The sequence below is a fragment of the Heterodontus francisci genome, chromosome 10 (assembly GCF_036365525.1).
Source record: "Heterodontus francisci isolate sHetFra1 chromosome 10, sHetFra1.hap1, whole genome shotgun sequence".
Lineage (NCBI taxonomy): Eukaryota > Metazoa > Chordata > Chondrichthyes > Heterodontiformes > Heterodontidae > Heterodontus > Heterodontus francisci.
The window spans coordinates 90,574,810-90,594,171 of record NC_090380.1 but is presented as its reverse complement, the minus strand read 5'-3'; the positions used below and the strand labels follow the sequence as shown (position 1 = coordinate 90,594,171).

Genomic DNA, 19,362 nt, shown 5'->3' with positions numbered 1-19,362 from the left:
GTAATGTTCTTATATTATTTAAATGCGACCCTTTAGAAAGGGACCAATGGGAGCTAGCCATTCTTCACTGTAGTACATGGCCCCTGGAGTAAAGCAGATTCCCTAGATACGCCCCTAGAGCTACAGATGTCTGCCATGATCATGTGGCATTTTTCATTCACAGGATGTAAGCACAGTTGGCAAGACCAGCAATTATAGCTCAATCCCAAATTGCCCTTGAGAAGTGGTGGTGAAAATCATGCAAAAGAACAGCAAGTCAAACAGCATCTAAAGAGAGAAAAGTCAGACTGGCAGAATCTACCTGACATACATGAATCTAAATGTTCTCTTTTCAGATACTGATGGACCTGCTGTAAATTTCCAACATTTTCTGTTTTCGTTCCAGATCTACACCATTCACAATTTTTCTTCTCATCTGTTAAGCAGTACAGTGCAGTGATGCTGGTTAAGATATTTCCAGATGATTAAATTTCCCTTGGTTTCTTATGTTTTTATCAGGTGCTATCAAATAAAGCAGATCACGCTGATCACAGTTTTACAGGGCATTTGACTCACCCACTGAATGGATCTGCTACAGTTTTAACTGGGAAAGAAGTTAACGTAACAACAACTTCGGTGGAGCAATTTTTCACGTCACATCGTAACACCTACAAAGGAAGATTGGTGAATTATCATCTACCATATCCAGTGGAGCTATAAAAAGTAGTAAGCATCTCAAGGTGTCAATCACTACCTGATGTAAAACAAATATTACTGCAATTTTGTGGGGGGGGGGGGGTGTCGGGAGCAGTGGGCAAAGGGGGTCATTAAAATTCCAGCAAGCATCATGGCAGCAGGAAGTGGGGTGGGGCATAAAGGCAACAGGAAAAGGAAACAGGCACAACACCTCACCTTAGAAATGGTTTGAAAGGCAGACACAGAATTACTTAGTGCAGATTTAACAGATAACCATTACTGGGAATATACGAATACATCCAGGTCAAGGTAAAAGCATCGATCTGGAACTGTGGGATGAGATAAGGAAGGTAACTAGTAAGGGAGCAACTATAGTTGTTAGAGATTTCAACTTACCAGAAATTGACTGGGATAATAATGTCTTTACTGGTAAAATAGGGAAGGGCTTTCTAGAATTAATGGAAGACTGTTTTATGACTCCATTTGTAGAAGAGTCAACAAGGGGGAATATGTCATGGATTATTGATCCAGTTGTGTTTTTGATTCACGTAGCAAAAAAATGCTTAATTGAACTTTGGAAATAGTCACATTACTCAGTAAGCATAATACTCAAGGACATGTCAATAACATTTACCTGTTGGTCTATGACAAAGTAAAGCTTGCTGTACAGCCAGTCAACAGAGAGATCACTGATAACTCTGTCACTCCGATAAACGAGACGAGAATGGTTAGAGCTGCCAACTGGTAGTGCCCAGATGTGTGGCCCCTCAGAAATGTAGAGCTCTTTCTTACGTACGTCACCAGATATTCCTAATCCATCAGAAGGTGGGAGTGGAGGGACATAAATAAGAAAGCGGTTAGTTATTTTTCTGAATTATTAGGAATAGGAGTAGGCAATTCAGCACCTCAAGACTATTCTGTCATTCAATCAGCTCTTGGCTGATTTGTACCTCAAATGCATTTAACCATCTTTGATCTACATCCCTCAATACCCTTACCAAACTAAATCTATTGATCTTAGCCTTGGAAGTTTCAATTGACCAAGTATTCTCAGCTTTTTGGAGTCATAAGTTCTACATTTTCATTACCATTTGTATGAAAAAAAATGCATGCTAACTTCACTCCCAAATGGCTTAGCTCTAATTTTAAGATTCTGGCACATTGTTCTGGAATCCCCAACCAGAAGAAATAGATTCCCTGTATCGATCCTGTTGAATCCTTTTATTTTGAACACCTTGACTAGATCAGCTCTCAAACCTTCTAAACTGAAGGGAATATTCTACAGCGGGTTTGTTTGACAGGCTATATAGTTGCACAAGTCTCTCATGTCACCAGATGGCGCCACTAGCATGAATGCAATGAATCATAAAAACTAAGGTTACACGTGGAAATGATTGCTATGTCTCATGCTCAGCCAAGATGTATTTTATTTTATTTCCAAATTTTTAACTGATGAAATAAAATTAATTTAAATATCATTAGCTCTGTAGGTTCTGCAGCACAAGAAATTCTGTTCATTTCTGAGTGGCTTGTGATAGTAATAGCAGCGATAATACAATTTACTATTTAAAAGTACTGGCTTAATTTGTTCTGTTTCTCAAGACAAAGGCTGTCTATACTAGGAAATAAAATATTTGCCACCATATTGGGCACCCACTGTCCATATTTGTCACTCCAGAATAAAGCACTTTTTAACTGTCCCAACAGTAAGCCTTTAATAGATCCTCAGAAGACCACCTACAGACGCCAGTGTACAAAAAGTAGTAAAATGTTCTAACTCTGACATCCCTTGCTTATATGTACATAGAAATAGCACTAAATAGAGGCCTCACATACAATTGTGCAGCTTTTGTTATATTATACACAGCTTACACAGAACCATACGGCACAGAAGGAGGTCATTCGATCCATCTGTGCCAGTTCTTGAAAGTGTTATCTCACTAGTCCCACACCCCACTCTTCCCCAGAATCCTGCATATTTCTCATTTTCAAATATACGTCTAATTCTCTTTTGAAAGTTGAATCTGCTTCCACTACCTTTTCAGGCTCACTTCAAAACTGCATTCTAGTTCCTAAGAACTAGCTGTGTAAGAAAAACAAACTCTTATTTCATCTCTTTGGTGCTTTTGCCAATTATTTTAAATTAGCTTATATTTTATTCATACTGCAGAAGAAAGGTAATTGTATTCAGTGAAGATTTCATTGTAGCTACAAATCTCAAATTAACTGATCGAACCTACTGTCTGTAGCTTACTCAGCCAGGAAGCTGGACACGACAGCTTGATTGTATCGACAAGAAAGGAAGGAATTAACTGTACCAGTGATGCTGTGAGTAATCCAATCTGTTCTGGAACAGAACATCGCCTCCAAATCCCCCGGTTTACTTTCATAAAGGGCATTTTGTCTCGACAGCCAGAGTGCCAGACTTTCAGATAGCTCTGCAACAATCAAGTTATTTGATTTTAGTTAATTTTTAGGCAAAGCAGTGGTACAATTATTTTAAGATGCTGATCTTTATACATTTCATCATTTAGACTAAAATTCTCCACTACCTCATTCCCCGATATATACCACCTTTCCTTTTACAGCCTCTTTTGTCCAAGAGGGTTACAAGCTCTGAGTCACAAATTTCTTTTGCAACTGCCATCAGTTATGATTCACAGTCAACCAACAAGTGGCATGAATCAAATGTAGTGAGTTGAGCCCTGTATTTTTTTTTTTAATTCCTCCTGAAATGTATATGTTCATTAATGATGATTCACAGCTAAACTGACAACTGGCCAACACATCCAAATGAGATCATGACTCTCCAGAGATTAGGCTGTCAACTTGAGAAACTACCAAGTCATTTCAAAATTGGCTCCTATTTAGGAAATCCAAATCAGGGTTCTTCTCATAGGTATAAATAATAAAGATTAGGGTGATTTTCCAGACAATGTCGTCACTGGGTAAGTGATGAAGCAGAGCACGACCAGACTCCTTGGTAGATGGCTGAGGTGAACAGATTACTGTATGAGGAGAGTTTTGTATTCCAGGACACACTGGCAGAGAAAAGCCGCATCAATGCCTGGCAAGAGATGGTAACCACAGTCAATGTGCAAAAAGAAACAAGAGCCAAATGCAAACTAGGATGGAACACCTGAAGGATGCTACCAAGGTTAACTATCATTTATCAGGTACAAGGGCCATGGATGTATGTTAGTAAGCATACAAGTTATAAATTTGCCGTTAACCCATCCCAAGATCTCAATCAATCAAACTTACAACTCTTTCATTTCCGTTACTTTGAACATACAGCACTGAAACAGGTCATTTGGATCTGTGCTATTGTTTAGACTCCACAAGTCTCCTTCCACCTCATCTCAGCCTTTCAGCATATTTTCTGTTCCTTTTTCTTGCATCTAGTTTCTTTTTTTTTCTTCTTGAGTAAATGTTCTGTTCAAGATGGCTCCTGGGCTGGAAGCTCCCTAGGAAGCTCCCTTGCTGTTCAACTCTATCCATGGCCATCTGCTGCCATCCCTAACGTTTTCTCCCCCAATCTGCCCTCTTAAACTGTTTAAATTCCCCTGGCTCTTTAAATCAGTTCATTTTAGCCCTATCTAAAAGTTAACAGTTAGTTTTAGTGTATGTTACCTGAGCCCACTGCCCTCCCCCAGCCACACCTGCTCTTTGTTTTCTCAATGAAATTGATCCGGATGAAACTGACAAGCACAGCTGCCGATACTTCAATCTCCGATCCTGCTGTCTTCACAGTCCAGAGTGTCTGCAGCCACGACATGCGGTAAGTCCATTGAGGTGAAGAAGGAGCTGCGGGACCCGAGAGAAGTCCTGTGAAAAGGTGCCCCGAACACCCAAAACATCCACGAACGGCCCCCCCGGCCGCAACTTCAAAGCGCCCGCGGGAGATGGCTCGGAGAGCATCTGCAGCGCACTGTCGGCAATGCTGCATGCTTTTATTTAAACCACTGCAAAAAAAAACCCTTAGCAAATGTAATCACCTCTAAGTCTGCCAAATGATGCTTCACCTCCCGAAGGACGTGGATGAGCTTTCCGGACGTCGATGGTGGGCACTGAGGAAATGGCTTATTACCTGCACCAGATTCCACCCCCCCTCCCCCTCCTTTTACCCCCCTTCCACCCCCCCCCCCCACCCCCGTCCCCTTCCCTGCTCCACCCTCTCAGCTCACCCCCTCACAACCCCGTCCCAGCCCGCCCCCCCCCTCGCACCATCTTCACCCCGCACCCCCTTCCCCTGCACCCCCCCCCCACCCCCTCCCTCTACCCCTCCCCCTTGCATCCCCTCCTCCCACCGGCACCATCCTACACCTGTGTAGGGGCCCCAACAACCCCACTGCCTTGTGGGCGTCTCGGGAGAGACCAAGGCTAAGGGAGTAAACCCTAACAGAAAATCCGGAGCGGAACCCCGTAGGCGGTCATGTGTCACCTTTGGCATGTTTCCGGCAGTTCCTGCAGCCATACTGGTGCCAAACATCGTGTCCTGCACTCCTTTGGACCCCACCAGAAAGGCCGAGAGGGGGGTTTTGACGACTGGGCAATTCTCAACCTCCATAAATTTGCCCAGGCATGCGCGCCATGGAGAGGTCACTCCATAGTTGCCTCACAGCGACTAAAACAACACGGAAGGCAGCAGTTACGGGTTATAAGTCCAGATAAATTGGCGTAGAAACTGGGCACCACGGGTTGCCTTTGTCGGTGGGAGAGGTCATTGCACCTCACTGGACAGCTACCGCCCGCCTCAAACCGGGCAGCCCCCGGTCAATAAGGTTCTGTCCCGCCACAGTCTGCCTGCTTCAATGGGTGCTTGGAGCTCAGGGTCATTGCCCGAAAGGTGGACTGATACACCGCACCAAACAACATGAAAAAAGGAAAGAAGGTACCAGCCCTTCGCTTTGCAAGCTGGAACGTCAGAACTATGTGTCCTGGCCTGTCGGAAGACCTTACACAAATCAACGATTCTCGGAAGACCGCCATCATTAACAACGAGCTCAGTAGATTCAATGTGGACATTGCAGCACTTCAGGAGACTCGCCTCCCCGCGAGTGGCTCTCTAGCAGAGCAAGACTACACCTTCTTCTGGCAGGGCAGGGATCCTGAAGAACCAAGACAGCATGGAGTGGGCTTCGCCATCAGAAACTCCTTGCTCAGCATGATAGAGCCTCCCTCAAATGGCTCGGAACGCATACTGTCCATCCGACTGCTCACCACCTCTGGTCCAGTACACCTACTCAGCATCTATGCTCCAACACTCTGCTCCGCACCTGAAGCTAAAGACCAGTTCTATGAACAACTCCATAACATCATTAGCAGCATCCCCAACACCGAACACCTATTCCTGCTGGGGGACTTTAATGCCAGGGTTGGGGCCGACCATGACTCATGGCCCTCCTGCCTTGGGCGCTATGGCGTTGGAAGGATGAATGAGAACGGGCAGAGACAGCTTGAGTTGTGTATCTATCATAACCTCTGCATCACCAACTCGTTCTTTCACACTAAACCCTGTCACCAGGTTTCATGGAGGCACCCAAGATCACGTCGTTGGCACCAGCTAGACCTCATTGTCACAAGGCGAGCCGCCTTAAACAGTGTTCAAATCACACGCAGCTTCCACAGTGCGGACTGCGACACCGACCACTCCCTGGTGTGCAGCAAGGTTAGACTCAGACCAAAGAAGTTGCATCATTCCAAGCAGAAGGGCCATCCGCGCATCAACACGAGCAGAATTTCTCACCCACAGCTGTTACAAAAATTTCTAAATTCACTTGTAACAGCCCTTCAAAACACTCCCACAGGGGATGCTGAGACCAAGTGGGCCCACATCAGAGACGCCATCTATGAGTCAGCTTTGACCACCTACGGCAAAAGTGCGAAGAGAAATGCAGACTGGTTTCAATCTCATAATGAAGAGCTGGAACCTGTCATAGCCGCTAAGCGCATTGCACTTTTGAACTACAAGAAAGCCCCCAGCGATTTAACATCCGCAGCACTTAAAGCAGCCAGAAGTACTGCACAAAGAACAGCTAGGCGTTGCGCAAACGACTACTGGCAACACCTATGCAGTCATATTCAGCTGGCCTCAGACACCGGAAACATCAGAGGAATGTATGATGGCATGAAGAGAGCTCTTGGGCCAACCATCAAGAAGATCGCCCCCCTCAAATCTAAATCGGGGGACATAATCACTGACCAACGCAAACAGATGAACCGCTGGGTTGAGCACTACCTAGAACTGTACTCCAGGGAGAATGCTGTCACTGAGACTGCCCTCAATGCAGCCCAGCCTCTACCAGTCATGGATGAGCTGGACATACAGCCAACCAAATCGGAACTCAGTGATGCCATTGATTCCCTAGCCAGCGGAAAAGCCCCTGGGAAGGACAGCATTACCCCTGAAATAATCAAGAGTGCCAAGCCTGCTATACTCTCAGCACTACATGAACTGCTATGCCTGTGCTGGGACGAGGGAGCAGTACCCCAGGACATGCGCGATGCCAACATCATCACCCTCTATAAAAACAAAGGTGACCGCGGTGACTGCAACAACTACCGTGGAATCTCCCTGCTCAGCATAGTGGGGAAAGTCTTTGCTCGAGTCGCTCTGAACAGGCTCCAGAAGCTGGCCGAGCGCGTCTACCCTGAGGCACAGTGTGGCTTTCGTGCAGAGAGATCGACTATTGACATGCTGTTCTCCCTTCGTCAGATACAGGAGAAATGCCGTGAACAACAGATGCCCCTCTACATTGCTTTCATTGATCTCACCAAAGCCTTTGACCTCGTCAGCAGACGTGGTCTCTTCAGACTACTAGAAAAGATCGGATGTCCACCAAAGCTACTAAGTATCATCACCTCATTCCATGACAATATGAAAGGCACAATTCAACATGGTGGCTCCTCATCAGAGCCCTTTCCTATCCTGAGTGGTGTGAAACAGGGCTGTGTTCTCGCACCCACACTTTTTGGGATTTTCTTCTCCCTGCTGCTTTCACATGCGTTCAAATCCTCTGAAGAAGGAATTTTCCTCCACACAAGATCAGGGGGCAGGTTGTTCAACCTCGCCCGTCTAAGAGCGAAGTCCAAAGTACGGAAAGTCCTCATCAGAGAACTCCTCTTTGCTGACGATGCTGCTTTAACATCTCACACTGAAGAATGCCTGCAGAGTCTCATCGACAGGTTTGCGTCTGCCTGCAATGAATTTGGCCTAACCATCAGCCTCAAGAAAACGAACATCATGGGGCAGGATGTCAGAAATGCTCCATCCATCAATATTGGCGACCACGCTCTGGAAGTGGTTCAAGAGTTCACCTACCTAGGCTCAACTATCACCAGTAACCTGTCTCTAGATGCAGAAATCAACAAGCGCATGGGTAAGGCTTCCACTGCTATGTCCAGACTGGCCAAGAGAGTGTGGGAAAATGGCGCACTGACACGGAACACAAAAGTCCGAGTGTATCAGGCCTGTGTCCTCAGTACCTTGCTCTACGGCAGCGAGGCCTGGACAACGTATGCCAGCCAAGAGCGACGTCTCAATTCATTCCATCTTCGCTGCCTTCGGAGAATACTTGGCATCAGGTGGCAGGACTATATCTCCAACACAGAAGTCCTTGAAGCGGCCAACACCCCCAGCTTATACACACTACTGAGTCAGCGGCGCTTGAGATGGCTTGGCCATGTGAGCCGCATGGAAGATGGCAGGATCCCCAAAGACACATTGTACAGCGAGCTCGCCACTGGTATCAGACCCACCGGCCGTCCATGTCTCCGTTATAAAGACGTCTGCAAACGCGACATGAAATCGTGTGACATTGATCACAAGTCGTGGGAGTCAGTTGCCAGCATTCGCCAGAGCTGGCGGGCATCCATAGAGACAGGGCTAAATTGTGGCGAGTCGAAGAGACTTAGTAGTTGGCAGGAAAAAAGACAGAGGCGCAAGGGGAGAGCCAACTGCAACAGCCCCAACAAACAAATTTCTCTGCAGCACCTGTGGAAGAGCCTGTCACTCCAGAATTGGCCTTTATAGCCACTCCAGGCGCTGCTTCACAAACCACTGACCACCTCCAGGCGCGTATCCATTGTCTCTCGAGATAAGGAGGCCCAAAAGAAGAAAGAGTTTCCTTTTAAAAGCATCCAAGTCATTGGCCTCAACCACTTGTTGTGGTAGCAAGTTCCACATTCAAACCACCCCCTCAATTAAGAAATTTATCTTTATTTTCTATTGGATTTATTAGTAATTAATTTTTATTTATGGCCCCTAGTTTTGGATTCTCCCACAAGCAGAAACACTGGGGGGAATTTTATTCCCACCCCACAGTGGGTTTGGAGGCAGGGAGGGCCTAAAATCGGGTGGGATGGTGGTGGCAGGGGACCCTGCTAGCTTCTCACCTCCGCCAAAATTAAGCCCGGGCAGGAAAGCCTGTTAATGGCCTTCTCACCCCGCCGCCAATTGAGGCTCTTAACTGGGCAATTAATGCCCAATTAAGGGCCTCATCCCGCCATCGCAATTAGCTGTGCAGCGGACACACGAGGAACACGGCACAAAAAACTGTGCGGGCTGCTTCCTGGCTCCAGGATGGCACAAGTGGGGTCCCTCATTAAAAGGTAGTTAGTACCTGAACCAGGGACCCGGCATCGGGAAGGAGGGGCCCGCTGAGAGCCACCTCCTGCCCTAGGTTGAGCTGCAACTTAGGCACACCTATTAGTGTGCATGTGATCTTTTAACATACAAGTGGCAAAACTATCTTAACAAGATAGCACCCAATACAAGGAAGACGCACATCAGATGAGGGCTTAGAGACAACAAGATCTTGATGCCCTTCGAGGAGGCTACCTTGAACATTGAAAAAGGAAAAGTGACATACCTCCACCATCAGATCTGATCATCTGACTGCCTTCTCACTCACTCTCACACACCGGCATACACATAGCCACACAAACAGCAGTTATGATCTTGCAATACACTGCTGTCTCCAACACAATTTGCAACACTGGTCACTCATCTAACGTTTACAAGCAACAGCACAGGTACATGTATCTAAGAGGAAACAGTGAGCTTAACAATGTAGCACTGGTGAGTAAGGCAAATGGTGGTGACAGAGCAACAGCAGGAACAGGAACTTGCTGGTTAACAAAGACCCCTTGTACTTTGGGAAATGAAGCAAAGCAGTGTAGTAATATTGATCAGCTGTCATCCTCCTGGTGTTAGGAGATAAAATAGCTGGTGAACCTGCTTGCCATTGACAGTGCTGTCCCTGTGATATAGGTTGTTTGCTGATGTCCATGGTTCAGACAGAATAAACTGCAATTGATTGCATACTGGCCCATAGTCTGCAAAGCCAATTTCCGATAGTCACACCCGGTAGACATGCACCTGCTGATCATCCTATCATGCCTTCTTTCATCTAGGACCACTTACAATAGGAAATACTGATTATTTAAAAATAAATCAACCCCAATGTATAACAGCCGGAATTTCACCTAAAATATTACTGCATTCAGGAAGTTTGCTAAAAGGCCTGCATAGATGTAGGATAGATGCAAATTAGGCTCCCACTTGACTGAATAAGGATGAGGCACACATCCAATGGGGACTGGGAGCAGTACCACTCAATGCCCCATTTTTTTAAGAATGTGAGAATGTCAGTAAACCATGCAGCCCCTCAGGCATCTCTGCTTTCAGTTAGATCACTGTGATCTGCACTTCACTCCATATCCCTTGATATCAACACTCCTTTTTACCCCACACCTCCACATACCAAGTGGGTGGACGATTTAAGTGTGCAGTAATTTAAAGGGCCAACTTGAGCATAGGGACATTCAGGGTGCTGCGCAGCTTAAAGGGAACATTGCTCGATACCCTTACCTAACAAAAATATACCTTGACCCAACATACAAATCTCACCCACAATACAGATATCACCATTAGGAATATTCAACCTATTAAAACCTTTCAGCAAGAAATTCATTTCCACTCCCACCTTATTGCTATTAGAATGAAATAAAACATCAATTCCCTTTAATGCTGTAGGCTGAGTATGGACTGGCATTGGAAGAAAGTGGGCTGGACCATGATGGAAAAGAATTACTTGGTTGAAGAATTAAAATATACATGCAAGATATACACTTCTAATACACATGAAAATAAAATTATAATCCACAAAGGGGCATCATTAATTGATGTTAACATTTTCTCTAAAGATTACCTGGTTGAGGCAATGTGCTAACATTCATAATGGCTACAGGTCCAATTCCTTCAGTATTCCTTGCAGCTATGGAAAACCTACATATTAGTCACACAAAAAAAACTGTAGTCAGCCAAAACAGACTACTGACATAACAGTGGAGAAAATTATAACAGAAGTTATGTATATTGCTCTTTAAACTGTGTAGTTTGTTTAATTAAAATTACAATTTCAAAAGACAAGAAGGGTAGATTTCTGAAAAATGGATCCTAGATATTTGCATCTTTTTGTAATTGTTCTTCCTAATATTGGCTACTTAATTCAATATAAAAAGATTAACAACAACATTGGAAGATATCTCGATAGCCTTGATAATCATAGTAGTTAACCACCCAGAAGTTACATTACCAATTTAATACTGACAAGTGTGAGGTGATGCAGTTTGGCAGAAGGAATAGGGAGAGGGAATTTATACTTAATGGCACCGTTCTAAAGATGTGCGGGAGCAGAGAGACCTCGGGGAGCATGTGCATAGATCTTTGAAGTTGGCAGAATATATTGAGAGTGGTTAGTAAAGCACATGGGATCTTGGTCTTCATAAATAGAGGCTTTGAGTACAAAAGCAGGGAAGTTATGCTGAACTTTTATAAAGCTCTGGTTAGGTCCCAAATGGAGTATTGCTTCTAGTTCTGGTCACCACACTTTAGGAAGAATGTGAGGGTCCTTGAGACAGTGCAGAGCAGATTAACCAAAATGGTTCAAGGGATGGAGGAGTTTAGTTACAAGGTTCGGTTGGAAAATCTGGGTTTGTTTCTCCTTAAAACAAACGAGATTGAGGGGAGATTTAACAAGATTATGTCAGGCTTAGATAAGTTATGCAAGGAAAAACTGTTCCCATTAACTAACCGAAAATTTTGGGCAAAAAATTCAGGGGGAATAGGAGGATGCACTTTTTTTTTTAATTCAGCGGGTGGTAATAACCTGGAATTCGCTGCTCACAAGGGTGGTGGAAGCAAAGACAATGTCTTCAAGAGGAAGTTGGATGGCCACTTGAGAGAAAATAGACTTGTGGAGCTATGGGGATCGAACGGGGGAGTGGGACTGACAGGTTAGCTCTGTGGAGAGCCAGCATGGACTCAATGGGGCCGAATGGCCTCCTTTTGTGCCATAAATGACTATGACACTAAAGACAGGACTTGTTCTGAAAAACTAAAGTATCTAAATATTCAATTAGAACATCCTACACCATACAACTGTTAAGGCCCACACACACACATGCACACACAGACACACACAGTACCTGTATGTTGTGCCTGGTTTAGTGGGATGGATAGAATAACACAATTGTTCCTTATTTGCATCTCTGAAAAAATGCTCAGTACCACTCTGGAGCTCAATATGGTAACCAATTAATGGTCCATTAGGAAACATGGGAGGTTTCCACTCAGCAACTACTGAAGTAGGACTGGGACTTTCAATCCTAATGATTAGAGGTGATGATGATGGGACTAAAAAAGAAAAACACACACAATATATAAGAGTTTAAAAAGACATTTTCTTTCCACAATACAAACTTGTCAGTTGGACAATTTGAAATGAATTGATAAATGTCAACAAAAACACCCATGGGATTCTACAAAAAATGCAATATTACTTGCTACAGCCCACAAGTACTTCTCAATGTTGTAATAAGGAAGGAATCACATATTTTCTAAGGCTAAATATAACAAAGTGAATCTTTGGCAATGAATAACTGCTGAAAATTGTTCTCCAGGCACCAAAAATAAAATTATTTTTTCAGAAAATCAACTTAAGAGGCAGAGCTTCATTCCCCCACCTCTGCGCCCATAAACTTTTATCAGCATTACGCTTAATCCCTTCCACTTAGGTGCTTACCACCACAGAGCTACAAGGAAGTTTTTTTCCAACATTAGCATCAAATCATTAATTTAAAATGTGGAAAGATGATTCCAGCAATGATCCTGACATACAAATTTTGGAGCTCAATAAAGCAGCATTGTCAAGTTACACTCAATCCCAAGATGGCCAACACAATTTGCTAGTATACCGCCATTTGAGTTCAGCCAGAATGGACTGAGACACTGTTACATAAGAAATAGGAGCTAGAGTATGCCATTTGGCCCTTCGAGCCCCCTGCAACAAAATCATGGCTGACTTCTACCTAAACTCCACCTTTCAGAACTATCCGCATATCCTTAGTATTCAAAAATGTATCAAACTCTGTCTTGAATATACTCAATGACTGTGCACTCACAACTGTCCAGGATAGAGAATTCCAAAGGTTCACAACCTTCTGAGTGAAGAAATTTCTCCTCATCTCAGCCTTAAATGGCTGACCCCTTATTCTGAGACTGTGACCCCGTGTTCTAGATTCCCCAGCCAGGGAAACATTTTCTTAGCATCTGCCCTGTCAAGTCCCTTAAACATTTTATATATTTTAATTAGATCACCTCACATTCCTCTAAACTCCAGGGAATATAGGCCTAGTACACTCAATCTCTCTTCATAGGACAATCCCTTCAGCCCAGGAACTAGTCTGGTGAACCTTTGTTGCAGTCCCTCCAGAGAAAGTATGTCCTTCCTTAGGTAAGGAGACCAAAACTGTACAGTACTCCAGGTGTGGCCTCACCAAATGCCCTATATAATCGTAGTTAGACTTCTTTGCTCTTATACTCCAATCCCTTTGTAACAAAAGCTAACATACCATTTCCCGTCTTAATTTCATGCTGTACCTGCACATCAGTTTTCTGTGATTCCATGTGCAAGAACACCCAGATCCCTCTGAATGCAAACATTTCCGTCTCTTACCATTCAAAAAATATTCTATTTATTTTTCCTACCAAAGTGGATAACTTTACACTTAGACACATTGTATTACATTTGCCATTTTCTTGCCCTTGTTCTAGATGAAAATCCAAGCTAGCTAGTCAAATCAGACTAAATGAGCTGAGACAGATTACAGCCAGACTACAGGTGGTCATGGCTTCTAATTAGTCCAAGCATAGGTCTAACCATTGATATCTTTAAAAGTATGAACATAGATGAACAATCCTACATAGTAAACCAAGTGTTTTCAAAAATGCAGCCACTTCCAATGTGTATCTGCTGCCAAAAAAATTGAATACACAACTCAACTTATTTGGCTAACACCTTTCTTGATAGTTTACAAAAACAGAGAATTTTAAAACCAGTGCATCTTAGAAACAATGCAAAGGCACATCTTGCTTATCTACCGCATATTTTTAAAATAACTTACCACCATATGGTTTGGTTCTGTATGAGCGACTTTCAGGTGAGTATTTATATAGGCTGTCTGTTATTATCCACATCACTCTAAAGACATACTCAGTATATGGGTGCAATTTTGTGAGGTTGTATGTTGCATCTTTGACAACCTGTGCAAACAATGGGTCATATACACAATAGATCAATAGCTTTACAAAGTTTCCAAAAATATTGTTGGCACCAGATAAATACTGTACTTTTACTGTCAATTCACTCCAAGTTTACTTCTGAGTTTTTTTGCCCTTTGAAGTAAAGCAAAAACAAAATTTGATAAAAATTTGATTAAAAAAATCAAAGATTTTAAACATGTCCCCAATCTTTAAGCTGTATTAAATACTATTTTGTGTGCATTTTTTTTTGATTGCATGGAGGACATTCACGGTCAAATACATATTCACAGTTCAACAGAATGGGACAATACTATGTGCACTAGTCAGTGTAAAATACTTGCTTTGGAGGAAGACGGACAACCAAAAAAAATGAGTTCTGTGTCCTGCAACATGTTTGCATGACACCCTGCAAAATGAAATTGAAATATTCAATTGCAAGCCTGGAATTTTGGTTCTCAAATTTCAATGATCCAATCAACATGGATTTTCTATATACCACTGTGTTGTGTTGCTTGAGAATTGTGGAAATTGCAGCAAACTTCACTCTTATATTCTGGTTTGTACTGCAAACTCTTAAAACACTTAGAATTATTGGACTTATCATCGAATACGCACTTCAGTGTAAATCCATTGCTCACGTAGTTCTCTGTACCTCCACTGAAGAATGTATCTTACTGCTGATGAGTTTGCTAGTTCCCATTTTATAAGAATAGATGTACTGTGTATTGCACTTGCCACAGGAGGATGTGGATCATTCAGTGATTCTAATAATATACAAAGAAAGACACAGTAATTGCAGCATTTGAAATTATGAGAAAAATATAAACTGATTGATCATTTATCTGTAAATCTGAAAAACACTGAAAAAAATATTGATATACTATAAGCAGGGGCTGATATTGGCCACAGCATCTGAATGCAAAACAATCTTTTTGCAACACTGTTACGTCAACAATGGATTTGAATCAAGCCTAATCAGAAGTATTGTCCTTTCCCTCTAAATCTCTGAAGTAAAAGGAGTTGGTCACTCTTAGCTAATTCTCATTGTAAGAACTGCACATACAGTATATTCATAATATGGTGAATCCCTTGTCATTACTAATTGCAAATGACTACTGGATCGAGGCAGAAAATACCAAAAACAGACAGCCAAAACTTAACTGGCAGAATAATTAGTCAGTGTTGAATGTTTATCAATGCCATATTAACCATAACTGCATTTAAACAGAGAAGGCAAGTAGAAATGGAGAGAGGGGAGGAAAAAGTAGTTACATGCATGTTACAGCCTGTAGCTGCCCTACTAACTCAGTGGTTAAATGCATTATATGGTATGCAACTAAGCCATAAACATCAAGGAGATTTGAGCTGAGATTGCTGTTAAAAACTGAGGCAATGGTAGAAGGAACTACAACTGGTCTTGGTTTCCCCCAGTTAGGAAGGAGAACTCAGCCGGGGGGGGGGGGGGCACTCCCCCAGTGACTCCAATTGGAAAGTTTTTGTTCCTGGAAGTTGGTTAAAGAAGGATTGAGCTTTACTGTGCAGGTGCCATGGTTGCTTAGTCTGCTGACACTAAGCAAAAAATGGGAAAAAGCAGCAGGGTGGATAATTTTTTTAGTCAATATTTTCTGTGCTCTCAGATAAACAAGTCATTTCAGGCACTTTTTAAAATGAAAAAAAAGCTAATGGCCTGAGTGTACTCAGGCTAACAGTGCAAAACACAATAGGAGTTTATATTCACCTGGGTGATTTTAACTAATAACATGGTAAATACCCTGATCAGTTGTACTGGCAGCCCACGGTCATAAAATTCAGCAAGTGGGCCTCAAAGCTGTTTCTCATCAAATGCACAGAGATATCTTCTACCCAGAACCTGTTTATGCGCTGACGTCTACATCAAAATAAATTGATTAAGTCTTTCAAGTTCATACCAGTACATATACAAGAACACTGCTGCCATATCCTGAGTTTTTCCCACCAGGAATCTACTAATGTTACTAAACATGTTTTTAAATTGATGTTGTATTCATGGCACTTATAGCTATTTTGGAGATTTAAATCAAATGTGAATGCCATGATTATTTACGCAAATTTGTTTTGCTTCAGTACACATTGTTAATTTTTGTTTGTGTTTATTTCATCGCATGGGCTAGGTTTAGCCTAGTTTCTGCACCTCTTTTAATTCATTTGTGGCCTTATATATTTAACCTCTGACTGGTTGGCATCTCCAATATAAGTTGTTGCAACTACAAGCCAGAATGATGATAATCTTGCTAGATCTACTCTATCAATTTCATATGGTAGAGGAAGAGGAGGATCCGAGGAAGAATCAGAGGCAGGTCTCTTTACACGCTAAGTAGACAGTTATACAGATACTTAATCAAGAAGTACATTGTACTAAAAATGCAAAATGGAAAACTTTTCTTCTCCTGGCACTGACATCCCTCACATTGATAAGGCATAAAAATTTAATGCTAACTCCAACTGCCCTTCCAAAAAGAAGAAAGCTACAATCGGATAATGGGTGAAAATATGACAAAAACATTTTGGTAGAATGTGAAACTAGAAACTCCCAACCAGATGGAAAAAAAACTAGTCTGAAGTGTATACATGCTACATACAAGTTCTTAGTACAATTTGTTTAGAATGAGCTTACAGTAACATTCACACCATAAAGGTGTCAGGCAATGACCATCTCAAACAAGAGAGAATATAACCATCTCCCCTTGATATACAATGGCATTACCATCACTGAATCCCACACTATCAACGTCCTGGGGGTTACCATTGACCAGAAACTGAACTGGACCAGCCACATAAATACTGTGGTTACAAGAGCAGGTTGAGGCTAGGACTTCTACAGCAAGTAAGTCACCTCCTGTCTCCCCAATGCCTGTCCACCATCTACAAGGTACAAGTCAGGAGCATGATGGAATACTCTCCACTTGCCTGGATGGGTGCAGCTCCAATAACATTCAAGAAGCTCAACACCATCCAGGACAAAGCAGCCCGCTTGATTGGCACCCCATCCACCACCTTCAACATTCACTCCCTTCATCACCGACACACAGTGGCTGCAGTGCCCCATCTACAAGAGGCACTGCAGCAACTCACCAAGACTCCTTTGAGAGCACCTTCCAAACCCGTGACCTCTACCACCTTGAAGGACAAGGGCAGCTGATGCATGGGAACACCATCACCTGCAAGCTCGCCTCTAAGCCACACACTCTCCTGACTTGGAACTATATCACTGTTCCTTCACTGTTCCTGGGTCAACATCCTGGAACTCCCTCTCTAACAGCACTGCTGGTGTACATACATCGCAAGGACTACAGCTCACCACCACCCCTTCTCAGGGCAATTAGGGATGAGCAATAAATGCTGGCCTAACCAGCGATGCCCACATCCTATGAACGAATAAAAAAAGTTTGGAGTCCAAACTTCAAATTTTTCTCCTTTACCTATTATGTGAAAACCATAAGATTCCTCAGCCTTCTTACAGCCAAATCGACAGAATTGTACCTGTAAGAAACAAAAACAGATCCTCAGAACACAGTAATGCAAACAGTGAAGCTCAGCAAATTGAAGTAAAAATTGGGTAAAGAGAGTACTTGCATTTATATAGTGCCTTAGATGATCTCAGGACATCTCATAGTTGGCACAGCAATTGAAGTATTTTTAAGTGCAGGCAATGTTGCATGGAAACACAGCAGCAAATTCGCACGCAGCAAGTCCCACAAACAGCAATGGGATAAATAACCAGATGGAGTGTGCCTGTAGCTTAAAATGCCATGCTTAGGAGGCTAGATTGGATACCCCCAAAAACTGGCACAGGGATTGTGATGAGTGATTATCCCACACCCATGGATTGTAATGTAGACAGAACACCAACTTTGTGCAGCTTGCTCGCTTCAATAATTTCTGCATCCAGCCAGAGCTAGGCTTGCTGTTCATTGCTGGATACATCAGCAGGGGCCAAGTGGCTAGCACCACTTAAAGCTGGCCTGCACCTCTTAAAGGTGAGGTGCACTGTGGCTGGAACAGGTGATGGAAGCAGTGGTTGAAGAGAATCTGAGTGAAGAATGGAACAACAGGAAACAGGCTCCAAGGTTTTCAAACACTGCACTGGAGGTCGTGGTGGAGGAGAGGTGTTCTGTATCTGTAGAGGGCCCTCCAGACACACTATCAAAAGGCAGTATGAACAGTTAGCCATGGAGGTCAATGGCGGGAGTCAAGCCCCGATGTCTTGGATGCAGTGCCACAAGAGGTTCAATGAACTCACACGAGTGGCCAGGGTCAGTGAATGCACCTGCAAATGCCATATCCTACCACCACTAGCCGCAGCCACTGATCAAATCATCACACCCGCCAACAATCTCTATCAATCAAGCCTCACATACTTAACATTGCTGCAAGCCTCACACCCATGTCTCACAGCTTGCACACATTGCCAGCTATTTAACTATGACAGCCACATCAACCAAACACGTTGCACGACACTGACTGGCATGCTCCCCCCTCTCTTGCAGGACAAGGTGGCATACAACTGGAGGTAGCTGGAGCTAGTCAGAGGGGGCAAGCACTCTTGCATGTCCTAACTCGCATGGAGGAGACAGTGCTGGATATTTACTGGAATGGTTATTATTGAGGCTATGGCCAGCAACGGGGCTGAAACCATTGAAGATGGTGGTTTCCTCACATCCCACTTCCCCCTCATCTGGTTTACAAACTGCAGATAGTGTAAGCATGCACCCCTTACTCTCCACCCCTTCCCTCACCTCAACCTTATCCTTGTGCATTTTTCCTTTCAAATACCAAAGATGTGCAACCTTGGCAGGCAGTGGAGAAACACCAAGAGAATGATAGTAAAGACACAACACGGTCACTTGATTTCACACTAACAGCCACCAGTTCAGACACTGACACTGTGCGTAATATGGAACATAGATTACAGGCAGGACCTGCACATGCTGAAACATTGGGCAGGAGTGGGCTGCAGCCAGGGCATGGAACAAGGATAGCACAGGTGCCAGCTCATTGGTTCTGCTGCACAGGACTCGGATGAAATGTCGATAGAGCAG

At 43.4% G+C, this 19,362-nt stretch overlaps 1 protein-coding gene across 1 annotated transcript in view; it reads right to left on the bottom strand.

Moving 5' to 3' along the window:
• Positions 1 to 19,080, bottom strand: part of ros1 (c-ros oncogene 1, receptor tyrosine kinase) — a 225,732-nt gene extending 206,652 nt beyond the window's left edge. Inside the window, exons 1-9 of the mRNA XM_068040000.1 lie at positions 19,060 to 19,080; positions 17,743 to 17,803; positions 14,900 to 15,048; positions 14,146 to 14,284; positions 12,169 to 12,376; positions 10,890 to 10,966; positions 2,994 to 3,113; positions 1,310 to 1,485; positions 556 to 647 (exon numbers count right to left, since the gene is read on the bottom strand). Of these exons, the coding sequence (XP_067896101.1) occupies positions 556 to 647; positions 1,310 to 1,485; positions 2,994 to 3,113; positions 10,890 to 10,966; positions 12,169 to 12,376; positions 14,146 to 14,284; positions 14,900 to 15,048; positions 17,743 to 17,803; positions 19,060 to 19,080 (1,043 nt within the window). The remainder of the gene's footprint in view (positions 1 to 555; positions 648 to 1,309; positions 1,486 to 2,993; positions 3,114 to 10,889; positions 10,967 to 12,168; positions 12,377 to 14,145; positions 14,285 to 14,899; positions 15,049 to 17,742; positions 17,804 to 19,059) is intronic.
• Between the last annotated feature and the right edge of the window lie 282 nt (positions 19,081 to 19,362).